The 21,530-nt window shown below is 39.2% G+C and overlaps 1 protein-coding gene across 1 annotated transcript in view; it reads left to right on the top strand.

Moving 5' to 3' along the window:
- LOC309870274 (small ribosomal subunit protein mS35-like) overlaps window positions 1-21,530 on the top strand; it is a gene marked incomplete at its 5' end in the record, with an annotated part of 47,320 nt that overhangs the window by 9,844 nt on the left and 15,946 nt on the right. Inside the window, 3 exons of the mRNA XM_082742452.1 lie at window positions 2,633-2,772; window positions 9,727-9,836; window positions 19,045-19,114. Of these exons, the coding sequence (XP_082598578.1) occupies window positions 2,633-2,772; window positions 9,727-9,836; window positions 19,045-19,114 (320 nt within the window). The remainder of the gene's footprint in view (window positions 1-2,632; window positions 2,773-9,726; window positions 9,837-19,044; window positions 19,115-21,530) is intronic.

Raw genomic sequence — 21,530 nt, 5'->3', positions numbered from 1 at the left:
GATTATGATATACTTTTAGCTTTTGGAAGGGCCTTTTATTGAGAAATGTAAGGAAGAAATAAAGAAGTCAAAAAGTAGGAAGAATGACTTTACTCTTACATGAAGGAAGAACAGTTTCTCCTATCTTCTTTCATGGATGTGGTCTTTTTGGGATAGTAGAATGCATTTGTATCCTTTTAGTATGTTTCTGTTTATATTGGTGCCTAGTGATAGACTGTCACTGATCATTATTCCAGATTTGTTCCTTGTTTGGCACAAACCATGTAGCACTTTTTGATCCTTTGTGAAGCCAGTTAAGGAATGTTCTGCACTGTGATAAATCTCATTTTTTTCCTTTTTAAACATTATTTTGGAATGTGCATTTATAATGTAGAAATGGGTTTTTAAATGAGGTACTTCTAAAATACTTCATAATTCTTAAATGAATGGTTTTCATATAGCACATTCAGAAAAGTTGCATTATATTTTAAGTGTTTAAGTGTTTAATCTTTCTTTGATTTTGTCTTTACACTTTTGCCAGCTTCTAGATTTAGCTTGTATCTTCCAAATAACTCAAAAGCTTTTAAAATATTTCTTCTCAATTTTCTTTTAAAGTAGGTCAGTTCAGATTTTATATCTAACTTGCAAGTGGAAAATCTGAAGCACAGGAAAGTTAGGTAATTTACCCAAACTTTAATAATCAGTGGTAGAAGTTAAGTAAAAACCAAGGTCTTTCGAAGTCTAGTCTATTGCTCTACCTATCAGATGAATAGGGGTCTATTATGTACTTTCCAGTTGGCTGTATTTTTTAGACATATAATCCGGTAATTTAAAAGTTGTAATTATCATCTGGTTATTGAAATGACTTCTTCAAAGTTATAAAAAATAAAAGAGTCAGTACAAACCCAAGAACTCATAAAATTCTCCAAACTAGTCTCTTATAAAGTGCTTGGCAGTGTGGCATCTTAGAGTGCAGGATATTGGAATTGTTCCATGATGGGAATAAAATTTAACTTCAGTAATCATGCTCTTTCCATTTTATTTAAATGTCAGAATTGTGGAGCTACTTCTTTCCCCTCAAGTGTGTGAGTATTGCTCTCTTAAGCAGGGTGTTCAGGGAATGGTGTGAGCTATACTTAATTTGTTACCATATATTTAGTTATAAATCTTGGAGAGTCTTTGTGGCATTTTGCTGACTGGTATTAAAGCCTATAAAGGGAGCTAAATATAGTACCTACTATAAGAAAATTGTTAACTAGGGTAAAGCCTCTGCCTTCGGCTCAGGTCATGATCCACGGTTCTGGGATCGAGCCCCACATCGGGCTCTCTGCTCAGCAGGCAGCCTGCTTCCCTTCCTCTCTCTCTGCCTGCCTCTCTGCCTACTTGTGATCTCTGTCTGTCAAATAAATAAATAAAATCTTTAAAAAAAAAAAAAAGAAAATTGTTAACTATAGGAAATGTTATTGACAAAGTACCTTTCACTGTCCCTTAAATGGTCACGTGGAAGGGTTTCCACATATGCCTGTGCTTGTGACCAGCCTCTCCTGCAGTCATGCTTTTTGGAGAAAGCACAGACCCCCTGAGATTTAATAGGTTTGACCTAAGAAACCAATTACTTTTAGGTATTCTTCGAATGAATGAAGATTCTTAGAATGCAGTGAAATTTCCATGGAGGGGAGGCTGATAGTGCCAGAAGTATATCTCAAGCTGAGAGCCCTCTACCTCACTAATTTTATAGGAATAGGGCAAAATGAAATCAGCTACCTTCTTACGGAGTCCCTCAATACAGATAGCTGTAGGACATGCCAGGAGCTCTTTTTCTTTTCAGCCCCCTCTCCCCTATTCCCCACCCCTCCACTGAAGGCCTGAGTTTGTATGTGCTGTGGAGATCTGTGCTGTGGAGATAGACGGTGCACCACATTTTTGTCACAGTGCTTGAAACTTCCCATTGTGGCCCACTTCTCACAGCCAGTCCCATCTCCCCTTTAGGCTAGTTGTGTTGCCTGAATCTGAGGACAAGTCTGTTCCTTTTTCCATTTAGCTTCGTTGGCACAGAAGTCACCTAGAGGAAACATGAGTTACTGTAAGGATCTATTTAGTAATGCCCTAGCCTGTACCTGTTCAGTTTGAGGCCCTATTCAGCTCAGTTTCTGAGAGAATGGAGACCATATCTCTCTTCTAAGAGCTCTTTCAGAGCCTTTTTCAGTTCCCCTCAGAACTTTAGTAACTTTCATTTGGGAATGAATTACTATGAACTGTTGCTTTTCTCAAAAATAATTAACACTCTGAGCACTATGAACTGTTTGCTTTTAGTTGGTGAGTGAGGGGGGATTAAAGTGCCCCATAACTGGGTATGTGCAAAGCTATAATAAGCTTCTATCAAGTCATAGCTTCCTTTTAACCAAGCTTACTGCTCCTCACCAAACCCAAGTTATCTGAGTCTTTCATTTAATCACATTCCCTAACGAGGATTCATCTGAGAAGAAAAGGGGTGAAGGATGATGATGTGTTTGTGAGGTGCAGAAGAGAGTCTGCTCTTTCATTCCATGTAGCTCGAGAGTCATCTCCCTCAGTGATGTGGTCTGGTAGCGCACATTGCAACGAGAATGTACTTGGCGAAATTATACTTGAGATTATTTTTCTTAATTCTCAGATTTCTGCACTGAGTGGCCAGCTGCTCTGGACAGTGATGAAAAATGTGAGAAGCATTTTCCCATTGAAGTGGACACAACTGATTATGTTTCAGCAGGACCATCTATCCGAAACCCCAAAGCACGAGTAATAACCTTGAGGGTAAGGAATATTTTTCTAAAAATAAGAATTATTATAATACATTAATTCAAAATAACATTTTGTATATAGAAAACTGATACTGTAGAAAATTTGGAAAACAGTGAAAATTTTAAAGTATTAAATAAAATTGCCTCTAATTCTACTACTTATAAATAACCTTGACTACTGGAATTCATTTTAGTATATATATAGTCAACCTTTGTGTATGTTAATAGGATGATACTATATTTGATTAGTTATCTGCTCTTTTTTATTTAACAATGTGAATTAAAATTTTTCCAAGGTTATTAAACCTTCTTTAATTTTTTTATTGAAGTATAGTTGACATACATTATTATATTAATACCAGGTGTACAAGCTAGTAATGATTATATACTCACTATGATAAGTGCAGTTACCATCTGTTAGCATACAAAGTTATCACTCTTTAATATTATTTTTTTATTTTATTTTTAAGTTATCTCCATACCCAAGGTGGGGCTTGAACTCAAAACCTCACATCCTCCACTGACTGAGCCAGCCAAATGCCCCTCTTTAATATATTATTAATGGCTACATAGAATAACGTAAATCAGGGTCTTTTCTATGCTAAGAGAGTGTTTGAGGCTGAACACTTATATATAATAAGAGACCAAAATCTGAATATTTGGGCTTTTTGTTTACTCTTTCAGAGATTTCTTAGGAAATGAGTGATAAATAAGAGTGGTTTTAATTCTCCTTTTTAAATATCTATACCTTATTTTTATCTTTTCTTTTTGTCTTTTTCATTAGGTGAAACTTCTAAAATAATGTTTATGTAGTCCTTTATGCTGTTCTATACAATGGATGTGCCTCTGGCTTTTAGCTTCTAAGTATACACTGGTATTCAGTTTGAGATAATAGCCTCTATTAGGTTAACGATGTGTCCTAGTCCTATAGCATTTTTGAAATGATCTCCTTTGAATTAATGTAGTAATGAATTATATGGTTGTATTTACACTTACTGAAGTGTTCTGAACCCTGATTATTTCATAGTACATCATTCTTTTGCCTTCCTATGGATCTGCTCTGTTAGCATTTTCTTTAGGATCGTTTGTTGCTTGGAGAAACATTAAATCCCTGCTCCTACCCATCAGAGCATGTCACATACTATTGCAGTTCCAAGTGTCTTGCTGTAGTAACTTCCAAGTTAGTATTTGAAACCACTGTTTTCTCCGGTAAGAGTCTTGATCCACATGGCATAGCTTTCTCACACAGCAGTCACAGAGCAGTTACCTGATGGGTTTTTGTTATTTGTTTTTTTGTTTTTAACTAAAAAAAATTTAGATTTATGGAAAACTTTCAAGGATAGTTCACAGAATCCTCCTATATTTCACACCAAATTTCTTATGTTGTTAACATTTTTACTATTGTGGTACATTTATTACAATGAGCCAATATTGATACATTATTAATTAAAGTTCATACTTTATTCAGATTTTCTTTTTAAAGATTTTATTTCTTTATTTGAGAAACAGCACTCATGAGACAGAACATGAGTTGGAGTGCATGGGAGAGGGAGAGGCAGGCTTGCCGCTGAGCAGGAAGCCCTGTTGACACCAGGCTCTGTCTCAGGACCCTAGGATCATGCTCTGAGCCAAAGGCAGATGCTTAACAGACTGAGCCACCCAGGTGCCCCTATTCAGATTTCTTTAGGCACCTCTTGACTGTGGTGGTTTCTCAGAATTTACTTGTTTTTAGTGACCTTGACAGTTTTGAGAAGTACTAGTTATGTATTTTGTGGAATGTACTTCATTTTAGATTTGTTTGATTTTCTTCTCATGCTTAGACTGGTATGTATTTTTGGGGAGGAAAACCTCACCAGTAAAGTGCCATTTCGTCATATTATAGCAAAGGTAGAGACTCCTTTTTTTTTTTTTTTTTTTACACTCAAAAAATTAGATTTTGTACTCCATGTAGTTTTTATTTTAAATCAGAACAGCCCATGTTTGGGGTGCCTAAGTGGCTCAGACAGTTAAGCGGCTACCTTTGGCCAGGGTCATGATCACAGGGTTCTGGGATCAAGACCTACTTTGGGCTCCTTGCTCAGCTGGGAGCCTGCTTCTCCCTCTACCCCTCCCCCTGCTCATGTGTGCTCTCTCTCTCCCTCCCTCCCCTTCTCTCTTTGTCTCTTTGACAAATAAATAAAATCTTTTTAAAAAATGAAAAAGAAAGGGCTCGTGGGTGGCTCAGTGGGTTAAAGCCTCTGCCTTTGGCTCAGGTCATGATGCCAGGGTCCTGGGTTCGAGCCCCATATCAGGCTCTGCTCAGCGGAGAGCCTGCTTCCCCCTCTCTCTCTGCCTGCTTCTCTGCCTACTTGTGATCTCTGTCTGTCAAATAAAATCTTAAAAAAAAAATGAAAAAGAACATTCCATGTGGACTGCAAAAATATGTTGACAGTCTTGCAACCATTTTTACACTATAAGGTAACAAGTAGATAAACTTTAATTTCTAGAAATATTATTAGAGGTATATCCATGTTTGATTTGTAATTTTCTTTCTTTGAAAGGTTTTGGTATCAGGATTGTGCCTTCTTTATGAAATAAATTTACAAAGCTCGTCAGCCTTTTTTCCCCCCTAGAATAGTTTAAATATCATAGCATTACATTTATATGTTTGGAGAAATTGAAAATATTAAAATCACAAAAGACAATACATGTTTACTGTATAAATTTTAGAAAATCTAGATAAAGGGGGGGAAACCTTAAAATTATGCTTGGCCAACATTCCACAGGTTAATATAAATTGCCTAGGGAGTAAGGCGCCTGGCTGGTTCAGTCAGAGGAGCATGTGACTCTGGATCTCAGGGATGTGAGTTTGAGCCCCATGTTGGGTATAGAGATTACCTAAAAATGTTTTTAAAAAATTTTTTAAAAAGTACCTAGGGGTAATTAATACCTGATATTTTTTTAATAATTTAGTAAATGTTGCCTCTTTTTAATAATAATGATGATAATAACAACCAGCTGTTGTCAAGCTCCATGTTAAGTGATTTAAAAAATCTCTGAACTCAGAATCAGGAAATCTAGAATTTTGCCTTACTTTTTGTGGGCCTTAATCTTCAGTACCAGAATAGATATCCGGTTCCCTACTTGTTCTGTTTGTTTATTTTATTTTACATAAAAATAATCCGACTGCATTATTTGAAGTATCCCACAAGATACCACTTACCTATCAGGCCGCCATCCACTTTAGTCTCCTTTTTTAAAAAAATTTTTTTTAAAGATTTTATTTATTTATTTATTTGACAGAGAGATAGAGAGAGAGATCACAAGTAGGCAGAGAGGCAGGCAGAGAGAAAAGGGGAAGCAGGCTCCCCGCTGAGTGGAGAGCCCAAAGTGGGGCTTGATCCCAGGACCCTGAGATCATGACCTGAGCCAAAAGCAGAGGCCCAACCCACTGAGCCACCCAGGGGCCTCCTGTCTCCTTTTTGTGTTATACCACCATGTGAAACCTTCATCACTTCTTTGTGTTCTTTTCCTAACTCACATCTGCCCTTCTCGGACTCTTCACTCTACCCACTGACAGTTAAAGCTCAGTGGTGGTGTCCTGAATGGTATCATGTAGTTCAAGGGTAAAAGTAGGTAAAACAGTAGGACTAAAGCATGTGCATTCCTGTATGACTTATTTTTTTATTTTATTTATTTTGGGGGGGGAGAACATGAGAGAGAACCTGAGTTCTCTTCGGGGGTATAGGGAGGGAGGGAGAGAGAATCCCATGCAGTCTTCTTGCCCAGTGCAGAGCCCATTGTGGGGCTTGATCTCACAACCCCAAGATCATGACCAAAATCAAGAGTCAGATATTTAACCAGGTGTCGCCTGGCATGATTTAAAGTAATATTGTGAAGCCAGTCAAATAGTATAAAGTACTATATTAAGAGATACTCGGGGCCAGTGGGTGGCTCAGTGGTTAAAGCCTTTGCCTTCAGCTTAGGTCATGATCTCAGGGTCCTGGGATCGGGTCCCGCATCGGGCTCTCTGCTCAGTGGGGAGCTTGCTTCCCCCTCTCCCTCTGCCTGCTTCTCTGCCTACTTGTGATCTCTCTTCTGTCAAATAAATAAATAAAATCTTTAAAAAAAAAAAAGATACTCAAATTTTTAAATTCAGAGAAAGAAAGATGGTATCATATTTTTCTTGATAGTCATAAAGGTAGTGCTGAATTAAAAACAATATTTGGGGGCGCCTGGGTGGCTCAGTGGGTTAAGCCGCTGCCTTCAGCTCAGGTCATGATCTCAGGGTCCTGGGATCGAGTCCCGCATCGGGCTCTCTGCTCAGCGGGGAGCCTGCTTCCCCCCTCCCTCTGCCTGCTTCTCTGCCTACTTGTGATCTCTCTCACTCTGTCAAATAAATAAATAAAATCTTAAAAAAAAACAAAAAAAAACAATATTTGTGTAGGACTTTTCTTTAAAAATGGCTTTCTTCTATTTATTCTCATTTATTCATGACAAAAATCCTGTGAGTACTTTGTTTTGTAAATGAGGAAACAGTAAGATCAAGTGATTTAAGGTCACTTAGCAAATAAAGTTGCAAATCTAGAAATCAAACCCAGGTCTTGTCTTTTGTATATAACTATAGTTCTTTAACTGACGTACTATGCTTCTAAATAGAGAAGGTACTTCACACAATTAGGTTTATTTCTCAATTTATGTAACTCTTAAATATGGGCATTTGAAAGTATATACATAAAACCATGATCTCCTATGATGTGAAATGTCAGTGTTGTTTTGGGGGATAATGTTAATACAGTATTGATGCTTTAAAATGTAGCAAAAGAAAAGTCCAAGCATTCTTTGGAATTTTGGAAAAAGAATGGTAATGATTGCTGCTCAATTTCAGAGTCAGACTGTTCATCTAGTTTAATGACTACAATTTTGCAGTGCCTTTGAGTGCTAGCAGGTGGCATGAGTGTACCACATGGCTCTAAAATATTTGGAGTTTCTGGCATAAACGCTGTATAATTTTTGAACATTCAAAGTGTTAATGTGAATGTTAGTTTTAAAGCAGTTACAATAATCTGCATTGGTGCCATTTTTTTTTTACTACTTCTTACATAAAAAGCTAGAACACTTAAACTTTTTAAATTGTAAATTTTTAAATTTATTGTTGAAAATGATTACATTGAAGGGAGTTTTAAAAGGAAAAAAATCATTCCATTCTCTTATTCTAACGTAAAAACTATTCTTTGTACTGTATCTGTATGCATGCATATGTACAAGTATGTTAATAATTAGGGGTACATTCATTTCACTATTTCCTTTTAAGTAATTCTTATCGTTAATAATCAGAATTATATTTCTTATACCTCAAGCTGATAAACTGGTTGTTGATACGTATTCTTTCCAGGGTACTGTGGTAATTTGCACTGCCTGCACATAGGACCATTCTGTTAGGTTGATATTTAATAGTCAATGTTTTTCCTGCATTTATTCTTTAAAAGTATATTTTTATTTATTTATTTCCTATATTTTCTTAGTTCAAATAAAAATTCACAGTGCTTAAAAAAAACATGTATCCTTTCTTTTTTTCATTTATGTGTTCATTCAACAAATACATGTCATATGTTCTTTAAGTGCTAGGCCATCACCAAAAATGGGACTGATACCGTTCTTACCCTGGAGAGTTTGCAGGCTAGTGGGAAAAATGGAAAAATAAATAAGCTCTTCTGCTATAAAGGCTTGAGGGAAGTGCAGGGTTATTGAAGCTAACGAGAAGTAGATGTGATTGTAAAATCTTATTGAGCCTTTTTTTCTCTTCATATAGTTATGGATTTTTCTTATTCTTAATGCCGTCCATGGAAAAACAGTGTGTGGCTTACCTTACTTAACTGTATTCTCATATCTAACCTATTTTTCTATGTCAAGTCTAGTTTTCTTTTAGATACCTTCAATCCATGCCATAATTCTCTCCAAATTAAAAACTGTTCATGTAGTCCAGTGTTTCCCAAAATATGTTTTAAGGAAGACTAATTCCATGAACTGTCCCTTGAAAAATAGAATATGAGGTCAGATAAATCTGGAAATTGTTACATAAGAACCCTGCGTCTTGAAATTTCAGAATGCTCATTAGCATATTACCACTTCTAAGAAGTCCTTCTATAAAGAACCCAGTTTAACTCTGTATTATCTGAATATATTCAACAAAAATAGCCTTTTTAGAGAAATAATTCTTTTTTTTTAATATTTTATTTATTTATTTAACAGCCAGAGAACACAAGTAGGCAGAGAGGCAGGCAGAGAGAGAGGAGGAAGCAGGCTCCCTGCTGAGCAGAGAGCCCGATGTGGGGCTCGATCCCAGGACCCTGGGATCATGACCTGAGCAGAAGGCAGAGGCTTTAACCCACTGAGCCACCCAGGCGCCCCGAGAAATAATTCTACTTAACAGCCTCTGGGACTAGTATTAACATTTTGAGAAATGTTGAGCTGAATTTCAAATGTCTTGATCCTTCATGAATGCTCTATACCATCTTCCATGAGATACCTGTACCTTTTAAAATAAATACCCCTAAGCAAGTTGCAATGATAAAAGTCTCATAATTGCGTGGTAGAAATATCTTAAAGCATTTTTGTTTTATCCCAGTATTCTTATATTCCAGCTTTACTAATACTAATTGAGTTTAATTCTTAGTGCTACTCATAAGCTGTAATATCATTTATTTAAGAGACTTATTGGTTTTAACAGGAAAGGTGCTAATGCCCAGAACTTTCAACTCAAAACAGTTTCCTCCTCCTCCTTTTTTTTTTTTCCCCATGAGTAAGATCAGGCTTCATAATGCATGCCGTTTGCTAACTCTACATAGACAACAGTACAGGTTGCAAAAGTTTCTTTTTGGTTAGTTTAACATTAAATGATATTGTTACTGGGTTTTGGGGTTTTCTTTTCACTAAACAAAGTATCTGAAATAATTCTTTTCAAATAATTTTTTCTTGTATTTTTAATGTTAAACTTTCCAGTTTGAATTTAGATGATCATGCAAAGAAGAAACTCATTAAACTTGTGGAAGAGCGATGCTGCAAGACTACAGATGTACTTACCATCAAAACAGACAGGTAAAGAAAACTTCAGCCAATTGGTCATTGTCGCTCTCGGCCCGCAAGAACGACTCGGAGACTCACGTAGCGGCGAACCTTCTTCTTTAATCGCTTTTTTTTTCCTCCCTCTTTTACCCTCGGCGCATGCGTTTTTATACAGGCAGTGTTACCCAATCACAATGCAGTGCTCATGCACCTCCTGCCAGAGTGGACCTAAATGAACAGCCAATCATATTCAGTCCCTTACGGCTCTTAGAGTAGGCCTCCTGTACCGGCTCCCGACATCTCCCCCTTTTTTATTTATTTATAATGGCTGAGATCGTGCCTGTCTTAGGTTGCCAATCCTCAGCACACATGCTTACCCGTCATCGGGTACTCTCCCTGGTCGAAGAGCCCCTGTCTTAGGTTGCTATGGTGTGGGATCAGTCTTACCCGTCTTTGACTACCGATCTAGCATACTTAGCCATATCTGGGGGGAGGTACCAGCTTCAGGAGCCATCATGGCTTGAACCATGAGGTGTTATTGTCATTGATTGCGACGGACACAGCCACACACCCAACGTAACATTAGTATGTTAGCTGTGATTAAGAGAACAGCCATGGCACCAAGTCCGGCCCACTGTTTGAGGAACGAAACAGATTGCTGTAACATTTTTTCCACTCACTAACAGGTGCAATAGTTACTTTGGTAGAATATGGATATAATTTGAGCTCGTAATTGCTTAGTTAAATTTTGAAATTGACGGTTCCAGGTACCATTAAGCATTCTTCCCAATTGTCTAGAGAGGTTAGTTGCTAAGGATAAGTTGTTATGAGCTATAGGGGTGATACAAAGTCCGGCCATATTATGTATGCATCCTAATTGACACAATTGACTCTAGGATATCAAGTTGTTCCTGTACAAGATCAACCCTTTGATTTACAATAAGGATCCCAGCATGCAAATGTCCGTTAATTTGTTCTTGCGTAGCCAATGCTTCAGCGACCATTCCTGTGACGTTGTTGAGCATGGCGGCTGTCTGTACCGAGGTTGTCAACGCTACCGCGGCAGCAGTAGCAGCGGCGGCGGATGCGATAGCTGCAATAATGGCTGCTGTTATTCCAAAGTCTTGTTTATGTCGAAGCAGCACCGGCAGGTTGTCGGGGTTCACAAGAGAGACTAGATGATGTCATCCACAGGATCCATGGGCTCCATGGCCACCAATCTCGTGAGCCTCTCTGGCACCCAGATGGGTGATGGCGCATCCTGTGGGAAAACACAAAGAGATCCTCGGTGCCATCGAAGCACCGGGTCTGGGCCTTTCCATAGGCCCGTAAGTATATCTTTCCATTTTACCATTGCTTGCGTATGCTTTTGTTGCCCCCAGTGTCGCTCTGCTGCAGAGAGACCATCTTGATCTAGCGTTAAAAAATTTAAAATAAAATTTACAAGGTTTGTGAGGTCATTAGGTGTTGAGTAGCTCTCCCCTATTCCCCCTTTTTTAATTTTTTGTAGGGTAGTTTTCCATGTTAGGTGTGCTCGTTCTACAATTCCTTGACCTAGGGGATTATATGGTATGCCAGTGCTGTGTTGGATATTATAGCATGCTAGAAAATTTTTAAAGGTATTTGAGGTATAGGCCGGGGCATTATCTGTTTTCAGACTTTTAGGTATTCCCCAGCACGCAAAGCTGCGTAGGCAGTGGCTCATTACATTTTTTACATTTTCACCCCTTAAAGGGGTAGCCATGATGATTCCGGAGCAAGTATCAATGGTAAGGTGTAAGTATTGTTGTTGACCAAACGAGGGCACATGAGTTACATCCATTTGCCAAAGATGGTTGGGCATAAGGCCTTTAGGGTTTACACCCAAGGAAGGCGTCGGAAGATGAACACAACAGTTGCCACAGCTTTTTACAATGTCACGGGCCTCTGCTCTTGATATATTGAATCTTGTTTTTAGCGTTAATGAATTCACATGCCATTTCCTGTGATAATCTTTTGCTTCTTCTATTGCTCCACAGAATTCAAACCTTGCATTATTATCAGCTATTCTATTTCCAGATGCTACTGGTCCAGGTAGCTCAGAATGAGCCCTTACATGCCCAATATAAAAGGGGGCTGGCCTTGCCAGCACCGTTTCTTGGAGGTTTTTTAGTAGGGAGGCGATAGGTGATTGGCTTGCTGAAAAAATTGCTGTCTCTATCTGCCTAACGGCTAGTACTGCATACTTACTATCTGAATATATATTGATGTTTTGATTGTGAAACCTTTGTAGAACCAGCATAATGATTAATAGTTCTGTTCGCTGTGCCGATTCACCTGGTACTACCGCTGTTATGACTTTTCCCTCAACCACATAAGCGCCTGTTCCTTTCTTACTGGCATCAGTGAATATAGTGATGGCATTGGCCAAGGGCTCTGATTTGCAAATTTTTGGCCAGATAAGATGTGTATCTTTACAGAACTCAATCAATGGATGTGATGGATAATGATTGTCAAATGATATGGGATAGGATGTCGCCAGGATGGACCACTCATCTATAGTGTTCACAAGGGTGGATAGCTGGCTCTTGTCATAGGGGACTATGCATGAGTCGGGTAGCTTCCCGAGAACTCGTATGCCAGTCTTGATAACTTTGCCTGCCGTTATTGCCACAGCAATGGGATAAGGGGTGATGATTCGGGCAAGACTATTATGTAAATACACCCACTGAAGAGGCCCACCTTGCCATAGTACTCCTGTGGGTGAACCTGGGGATGGTACAACAACGGCATAAATTGGTTTGTCTAGATCGCACCTATCTGCTGTAGTCGAAGCCAATCTTTCCTCAACCAATTGTAGTGCCTTTATAGCCTCGGGCGTGAGCGCCCGTGGAGAGTCCAATTTGGAGTCTCCTGGCAAAATATCAAATAATGGTTTTAATTCTGCATTTGTCAGTTTCAGATAGGGACGAATCCAATTGATATCCCCCAGGAGTTTTTGGAAATCATTTAAGGTCTTTAAATGATCTCTGCGAATTTGAACCTTTTGCGGCTTTACTGTGGAGTCAGTGAGTTGTAGGCCCAGATAGTCCTTTAAATTTGCTGTTTGTATTTTCTCAGAAGCAACAATTAGCCCCCACATCGCTAACTGTTGCTGCAGAAAGGTGAATGCTGAGGTGAGAACCGATGTATTGCTATGACAGATTAGGATATCATCCATATAATGGTAGCAGCAAACATCTGAGAACTTATTCCGTACTGGCAAAAGAGCCTTGCCCACATAGAGCTGACACATAGTGGGACTATTAGCCATACCCTGAGGGAGCACTGTCCATTCATACCGTTGGTCAGGCTCGGAATGATTAACAGCTGGCAAGGTAAAAGCAAACCTCTTCATGTCGTCCGGATGGATCGGGATAGAGAAAAAGCAATCTTTAATATCTATAACAATAGAAGGCCAATCTCTGGGCAGGGCAGTAACAACGGGGAGACCCAGCTGAACAGGCCCCATTATTTGCATCTGATCATTTATCTGTCTCAGATCATGTAATAATCTCCATTTTCCTGACTTTTTCTTTACCACAAATATAGGGGTGTTCCATGGGGATCTTGATTCACGTAAATGCCCTGCCTCAACTTGCTCTCTAACTAATTGTCTAGCAGCCCTCAGTTTTTCTGTAGTTAACGGCCACTGAGGCACCCACCGTGGAGTACTTTCCTTCCAATCTATTTTTATTGCCTCAGTGGCCGCTGGGGAAAACCCTGACCTCCCATGGGTGTTGGGTTAGGGGTCCCTTGCCCCTTGGGCCCGAGACCTTGGCCTGGAACATATCCCATGGCTTTCATCATGTTTCTTGCATTTTCACTATAATGATTCTCAGTAGTTAATACTATATTCATTTGCTCTAACACATCTCGTCCCCAAAGGGTTACAGGGAGAGAACAAACATATGGCTGAAAGACTCCTTTATGACCCTCATCATCTTCCCAATCTAAAGATGCTGCGCTGACATCTGGGCTGTGAGCAATTCCTAGTCCTCTTAATGTTTGATTGGCCTTGACAAGGGGCCATTGCTTTGGCCAATCAGCTAAATTTATAATACTTTTGTCTGCCCCTGTATCTAACAGCCCCCAGAAGGGTTTTCCTCTTATTTTTAAGACTGTCATGGGCCTGTTGCTCATATCCATAGTCAGACACATCAAGTCATTTCCTGTTGATCCAAGCCCTCCATCTCGCAACCTTCCTGTAGACTTATATCTGTCATGGTGGCTGGGCAGGATTAGGAGTTGAGCAATCCTATCCCCAGGGTTGATAATGGTGATGCCTCTTGGAGAGGAAACTAACATTTTTACTTCCCCTGAAAAATCTGGGTCAATAACCCCTGGGTGGATAACGAGACCTCTAAGAGTGGTGGAACTTCTACCCAGAAGTAATCCCACAGTACCCTCTGGCGGGCCCCCATGGAAATCCGAGGGCACCGCCTGCACACCCATTTCAGGGGTTAAGACCATTCGGGTGGTGGCACGCAGGTCAAGTCCGGCTGAGCCTGTGGTGGCTCTTCTGGGTCTGCAGGGGGAAACATCTGTCTCGCCTTCTGCGGCAGCGCCATGACCGCCCCGTACATTTCGTTCGGGCCCCGGGGGGAAAGGCCCTGCTTCCCGTTTTTTGAACTCCCCCAATTATTTGGTGGCAGCCGATTTCCGTCCATATCAGTGACTGAGCGGCAATCGCTAGCCCAGTGATTCCCCTTTCTACATCTGGGGCATAGCTGTGGTTTCGGTCCTCCATAACCTTTATTTGGATGCGCCTCTTCCACCTTCACAAATTGGACTGGTTGACTCTGTCTTCCTCCTCGTGCCTGGCTGTTGCGCTGTGGGCAGTCCTTTTTCATATGACCTTCTTGCCCACATAAGAAACACCCTTTGGTCCTAGCCCCATTTGCCCCTTGCAACGCTTGTGCAAAAGCAGCAGCCATGACCTGGCCCTGAACTAGAGGTCCTGTGATATCCCTGCAGACCTTGATAAGACCTGACAAGTCTTTCGCTTTCCAGGGTCTAATGGCTTCTCGGCACCATTTGTTGGCATTTTCAAAAGCCAATTGTTTAACTAGGGGCATAGCCTGGTCTACGTCCCCAAACATCCTACCAGTGGTTTGTATCAACCTGTCCACAAAATCTGCATAGGGCTCATTCGGCCCTTGTAGCACTTTGGATAACTGTCCTTGCAAATCTCCAGCACCCCTTAACGTCTTCCATGCCCTCAAAGCTGCGGTTGCTATCTGGTGATATACCCCTGGCGGATAATTACTTTGTGCCTGTGACCCAAAATATTGTCCCGCACCTGTTAACATGTCTAGGTTCCACTGTGGGTTACCTGCTGCTGCATTTCTTCGCGCCGTGTCCTGGCAATTGTCCTGATTCTGAATCTTCCATTCTAAATATTGCCCACCAGATAAAACTGCTCTAGCCAAGTTACTCCAGTCTTCAGGAGTGAGGTAAAGGCTACCTAGTGTTTCAACCAAAGAAACCGTAAAAGCAGCCTGAGGCCCATAGGACATAACTGCTTCCTTCAGCTGCTTTACGAGTTTAAAATCTAGGGGCTGATGATATCTTTGCTGATGTTGATCTTCCATGACGGGGAAAAACCCTTTTTCTGGCCCTAATACTTCTCTCCAATTCTGTGCGGTGCAGCTCGCACAATAGCAGGCCTTGGCGCAGCAAGGTTTATACGGAGGAGGCCCCTCGTAAGGTGGCGCTGTTGGGGCTGGGCGCGTGGGCATAGGATCTAAGTTATCTACCACTTCCGTCTCTGTTTGTAACTGCGCCATAGCTCCTTCTTTCACTTTTAATTTCAGCTGCGCCATAACTTCCCCCTGCATTTTGAGCTGCGCCATAGCCTTTTTTAGTTCCTCCTCCTTTTTTGCAAGCTCTCTTTTCATTTCTTCCACTCTCTGATCATCGGAGGGACCCCCTCCCGTCACTTTTCTCTTATCACCCAGACGGGCGTTTTCCTCGTCTGAGGTTTCTTCTGAGCTTTCACTTTCAGAACTGGAATCTCTCCAGGATCCTTTGCAAGACTCCTCTTTTACCTGTTCTAAGATCTCTCCTCCCTGTAGAACCGCCTTGCATATGGGTTCGCGGGATGATTGTAAGCAGACCTTCACTAAGGACCAAACAGCGAGAGTTCCCGGCGTAGTGCGCGGGTCGCGCCTGAGGTCCTCCCCTAGATATTCCCATTGGGGAATATTAAGCAATCCCTCCTCTAAGAACCACGGAGCGGTTTGACCCACTTCTTTTAGAAATAAGCGAGCCTTCTTATTTTTCAAAGGGGTCCCATTTGCTTTAAGAATGTCAGTTAGCGGCCCCAGCATTTTATATGCAGCCATCTCGTTTCCCATCCCGGAAAGCTTTCTACGCTCGTCCTCGACTTGAGGAACTTTCCCTGTCACTAGACAGAAATAGGTGCACTCTTTACCTGATCGTCGCCGACTCCGTGCGTCTCTCACGATGAGAATCCCGGGTTTCAGCACCACCTGTCGCTCTCGGCCCGCAAGAACGACTCGGAGACTCACGTAGCGGCGAACCTTCTTCTTTAATCGCTTTTTTTTTCCTCCCTCTTTTACCCTTGGCGCATGCGTTTTTATATAGGCAGTGTTACCCAATCACAATGCAGTGCTCATGCACCTCCTGCCAGAGTGGACCTAAATGAACAGCCAATCATATTCAGTCCCTTACGGCTCTTAGAGTAGGCCTCCTGTACCGGCTCCCGACAGTCATTGTGTTGTTTTATTGGTCATTGTGTTGTTTTATTATCTTCCAGTCTTCTGGCAGTCCTTTCCTTAAGAAATGACATTGAAAATCAGGGTATACATAAACAATGAATTCTGGTACACTGAAAAGAAATTAAAACAATAAAAAAAAATCGGGGTAGCCTTATACATCAACATAAACTAACGTATTAGGTCAGTGAAGTTGTCCCATTCATGTGTTTATTTATTTTATTTTTTTCTTAAAGATTTTATTTATTTGACAGAGAGAGACACAGTGAGAGAGGGAACACAAGCAGGGGGAGTGGAAGAGGGAGAAGCAGGCTTCCCACCAAGTAGGGAGCCCGATGCAGGGCTCCATCCTAGGACCCTGGGATCATCACCTGAGCCAAAGGCAAACACTTAACAACTGAGCCACCCAGCCACCTACATTTCATGTGTTTAATATCTTCACACTAGTCTACTGTTGCTGTCCTCTTTATGGACATGGAGAAGCTTGCCTAACTGCCTAGTTAAATTATTATTGTTATTTTTCAGTCTGGATTCTAATACATCCATGTGAATAAGACTCAGGGAAGATGTTAGAAGAGAATAAAAGTGATTTGCTAGTGATTAAGGTTTAAACTGATTTTTACAAAGTCAAAGATCTTTCAGTTCAAAATTTAAATGATTAAATACAGAAATTTAATTTACCCAGGCAATTTTGTAAATATGAATTTTAGTGAATTTGCTTCATAAAAACAGTATTAAATTTACCTCCTATGAATTTATAAATTGTGTTATTTGAGGTGAAGAAGGGTTATTGGTATGTTTTTACAAAAGGGTTATTTTATTTCTGTTTCTGGAAGGCGGGGAAGGGTAGAAGGAAAGGGGGAGAGAGAGAATCTTAAACAGGCTCCATGCCCACCACCGAGCCCAACACGGGGCATGATCTTGTGACCCCAAGATCGTGACCTGAGCAAAATCAAGAGTCAGACACTTAACTGACTGAGCCCCCAGGTGCCCCAGGATTATTTTATTTTTATCTTACCATATTTGGCTGTTTCTGAATTATGTCAAAATATAAAGACCTGCCTTTAGAGAAAAGCAAGTGGGCAGATATCTTCTCTCCCTTCCCATTCTAGTTTCAAAGCTCTTGGAAGTCATTTAAGTTTTATGTCCTCCTTCTTAATGGTGAGAAGAAGTAGTATGGCATATATAAATGAAGGCAATAATGTGGGGTGGAAAAAACTTGGGAACCCTGGTTTTAGAGTATTATAGTATGGGGGAAAATAGATTTGAGATATATTAGTAATATTCTTTTTTACTGTCTTTAGAAAATGTAAAATAAGGTTGAGTTTTTAGTTTGTGCAGCTTAAAAAATTACTTTTAAAGTGTTGCTCTTTGAAATTCTGTAAGTATCTGACAGAGTTTTTCCCTAAGTTTTCCAGTGTTGGTGGGTGTGTGTGTGTGTTTATGGTAGCAACTATTTAGAGAACTATTAAACCTAAATATATAGAATAAACAGAGTACTGTTAAAGTGACTTGTCATGTGATGGGTTTTGTTTTTTTTTTTTTAAGATTTTATTTATTTAATTGACAGAAAGAGGGAGAGAGTGAGTCCAAGCAGGGGGAGCAGCAGGCAGAGGGAGAAGCAGGCTCCCCACTGAGCAGAGTCCAACATGGGACTCCATCCCAGGACCCTGGGATCATGACTTGAGCCAAAGGCAGATGCTTAACTTACTGAGCCACCCATGTGCTCCTGTCAAATGATGATTTTATTTTATATTTCAAGAAATTGGAATTAATGATTTCTAAAAGCTTAATTTGTTATCTCCTATATATATAGAAGTTTTATGTAGTATTTGGTCATTAATTCTATTTTTTTTTTTTTTAAGATTTTATTTATTTATTTGAGAGAGAGTGGTTGACAGAGAGCATGAACAGTAGGGAGGGGAGCAGCAGAGGCAGAGAGATAAGCAGGCTCCCTGCCGAGCAAGGAGCCCAATGTGGGACTCGATCCCAGAACCCTGGGATCATGACCTGAGCCGAAGACAGCTGCTTAACCAACTGAGCCACCCAGGCGTCCCCATTAATTCTATTTTAAATACAACAACTTCAGTATAGCATTGAATAGTGTAGCTCATTTTTTTAAAACTTGGCTCTGGAGAAATCAAAATGAACGTTTTGATTAGCCACTGTCTTTAATCTATCTCTGTTTTTAAAATGAACTCTGTAGATACAATCACACTGTCCAGCAGACTCTTAGCCCCAAGATTGTGAAGCGCACTTAGATTGGACACAGTCATATTAAAAAATAGTGTAAAACTATTATCAGATACAAATAACTCCCATTAGTGATGAAAACAAAGAGAAATAAAAGGTAGGATATTCCCTGAATATAGAGAATACCTGAATCTAAGTTATCCTTTGTATTTAGTGTTTGTATATTTTGCAAATTATTTTATGTACTGAATTTTTAAAATTTTGACTTCTTCTGTCTCTTTCTCTTACAGGTGCCCTTTAAAGAGACAGTATTATGATTATGCACTCTATCTGCTAACAGTTTTATACCATGAGTCTTGGGTAAGTGATTGTGTGTGAATGTTTAATAATTTTGTCAGGATAATTTAGATGGTGTTAACATTTCAAAACAGTCTGTGACAGTTAGTCAGTTGAGGATTTAATGAACCACTAAACTACAGATGAAATGTTATAAATAATTTCTACTGACATTGAAATTGAGGACCTTGAAATAGATTATGCAGTCCATCTCAGTTCCATCTTACAGAAATCAGATGACCAAATACTAAATGCCTTTAAAATTCAGAGTTTCTGTCTTCGTTTAGAAGATCTGAATTTTTTTTTTCTTTTGTTTGACTTTGGCTGAAAGTTATCAAAGTTATAGAAGGGAGTTCATCTGTATAACTCAAGAATTTAGAATGCATCCTGCTGTTCAAATAAACTTCATAACAAAGCCCCAAAACTTTATAGAAAGGTATTTTAAATATTTATTAAAATTTTTAGTTAACACATAGCCTTTTGTGTGAACATTTCCCTAGTTTACATCAGGGACAATTAAGGGCAATTATTTATTTAATTTTAGTATTAAAAATAGTCTTGTGTCTGAGTTTTTTGAGATTTAATACAGGCATACACATTTATTTATAAGGAAGTTTTTGCTTGAGCATCAACTTACTAATTTAAAGTTGGTATCTAATATGTTTGGGTAACTCAAAGTTTTAAATATTATTTTTAAAAATTAAAATAATTTAAAATATGCATAAATTAATTTTTTTGCAGCTTGCCTAACAGACATGGGATTCAGTAGTATTTTCTATTAGGAACATATGAAGGAATGGAGATAGGAGAGTGTCACTCTCTTTAGATGTTTGAAGGACTTCATATTAAAGAAAGGTTAGATTTGTTTTTCATGACTTTTAGGTATACAACAAGGTAAAAGTAATAGAGAAACAGACTTTGTCACTGAGTACAAACTTTCTAAGAGAGTCCTCTAAAGATGGAGTGTGCTACTTTTAATTGGTAGAGAACGTTCCATCCTTTGGCTACTTAATGGAGATATGGTGGTGAAAGGATCACTCTCTTTGGATAGATAGTTGGATTAGATGCCCTTGGGAATCTCCTGCCATCCCTGAGTTGTTGTAATTGAGTAAACACATGCAACCATTCTCCAGACTGCTCACAGCATTCTCTTCATAATAACAGTAAAACTGTAGCACAAGAGCTTAAGTGGAAAATAAAAGAAAAGGAAATTTTGTTGCCAGGTTACTAAAGAACAAAAAGTAGCTGGTAGCTTTTCTCTTCTGAGGTATTCTAATTATCATAATTTATCCGGATTTTCTAGTTCCTGGCTTCAGGAGCAACATCATAATAGCAGTTAATCTCTCTTTCCTGTCAGTTGATTTTATAAATGCCTTTGGCTTAATATAATTAAGTTCTCTTTTGAACCAGCAACATGGTTGAATTAGCTATAGCTCTATGGCTGATCCTGAAAGAGTTAATACCGAACAATAAAAACTGACCACTTTTGAGTCTCTTTTGCCAGCAGCCTGTAAATTGAATTTGCCCCAAAGGAAATGACAGGCATAAATAAATTCAGTGAAAGTTGACTTACTGGATTCTTTCTGTGGTTCCATGACATAGAATCCAAACAAGTTTGTATTCTGGATTCACACAAGTAGCCTTTGATCTTTAATGCTAATTACTTTGATGCCAGAATAAGTGGCCACATACATCTGTCCTAAACAGATATAATTAAATAATTTCTGTATTAAACTTGGCTCTTAATCCTTTCTAAATAAGTACCATCAATGAAGAAGCTTTAAGAGAATGCAGATGAGCCGTGAAATTTTGCAGAGCTGGTGGAACAGAATTTTTATTGAATTGAAGTTCTTTTTTCCTTCTCTTTCCTTCCTTTCTGGAATTCAGACTTAAAATTGATGTTAGCAAACTGGTATTTAATCAAATATTTAGAGAACCCCCTTTTAATCTGTTTCTTTATTTTTTAACTAGTTTCAGAGTATTTAATACCTAAGGTATCCTTCTCAGCATTCTGACATGCTGATAATAACAAAACTTCCTAGATTTTAACTTCGTGCCATGATATTCTTTAAAGCTTCCACAAGCTTTAAGTTAAGAAATGATCAGATGAAACATTGTAAAATGATTTGCACAAAAGGTAGACACTGGGGGAAGAAAAAAACACTTACTTTATAGAGATCTGAAATCAAATTCCAAGGATTCTTGAATAATTTGATATTTAATTACTAATAGTTCCTTTTTTAAATTTGAATTTTCAACTGTCTTATGTGGATTCCATGATAGTCTTATTGCTAGTCAAAAATACATCTAGCTTTATACTAAATTGGTTCTGGAAAGCCACATAACAAACTTCTGAGTCGGGTAATTTCAGACTCAGAGTTCATTTTTTTTTTTTTTAAGATTTTATTTATTTATTTGACAGAGAAAGATCACAAGCAGG

The sequence above is a fragment of the Mustela nivalis genome (assembly GCF_964662115.1).
Source record: "Mustela nivalis genome assembly, chromosome: 7".
NCBI classification, from domain to species: Eukaryota; Metazoa; Chordata; class Mammalia; order Carnivora; family Mustelidae; genus Mustela; species Mustela nivalis.
This window is presented reverse-complemented; position numbering and strand designations above follow the sequence as displayed.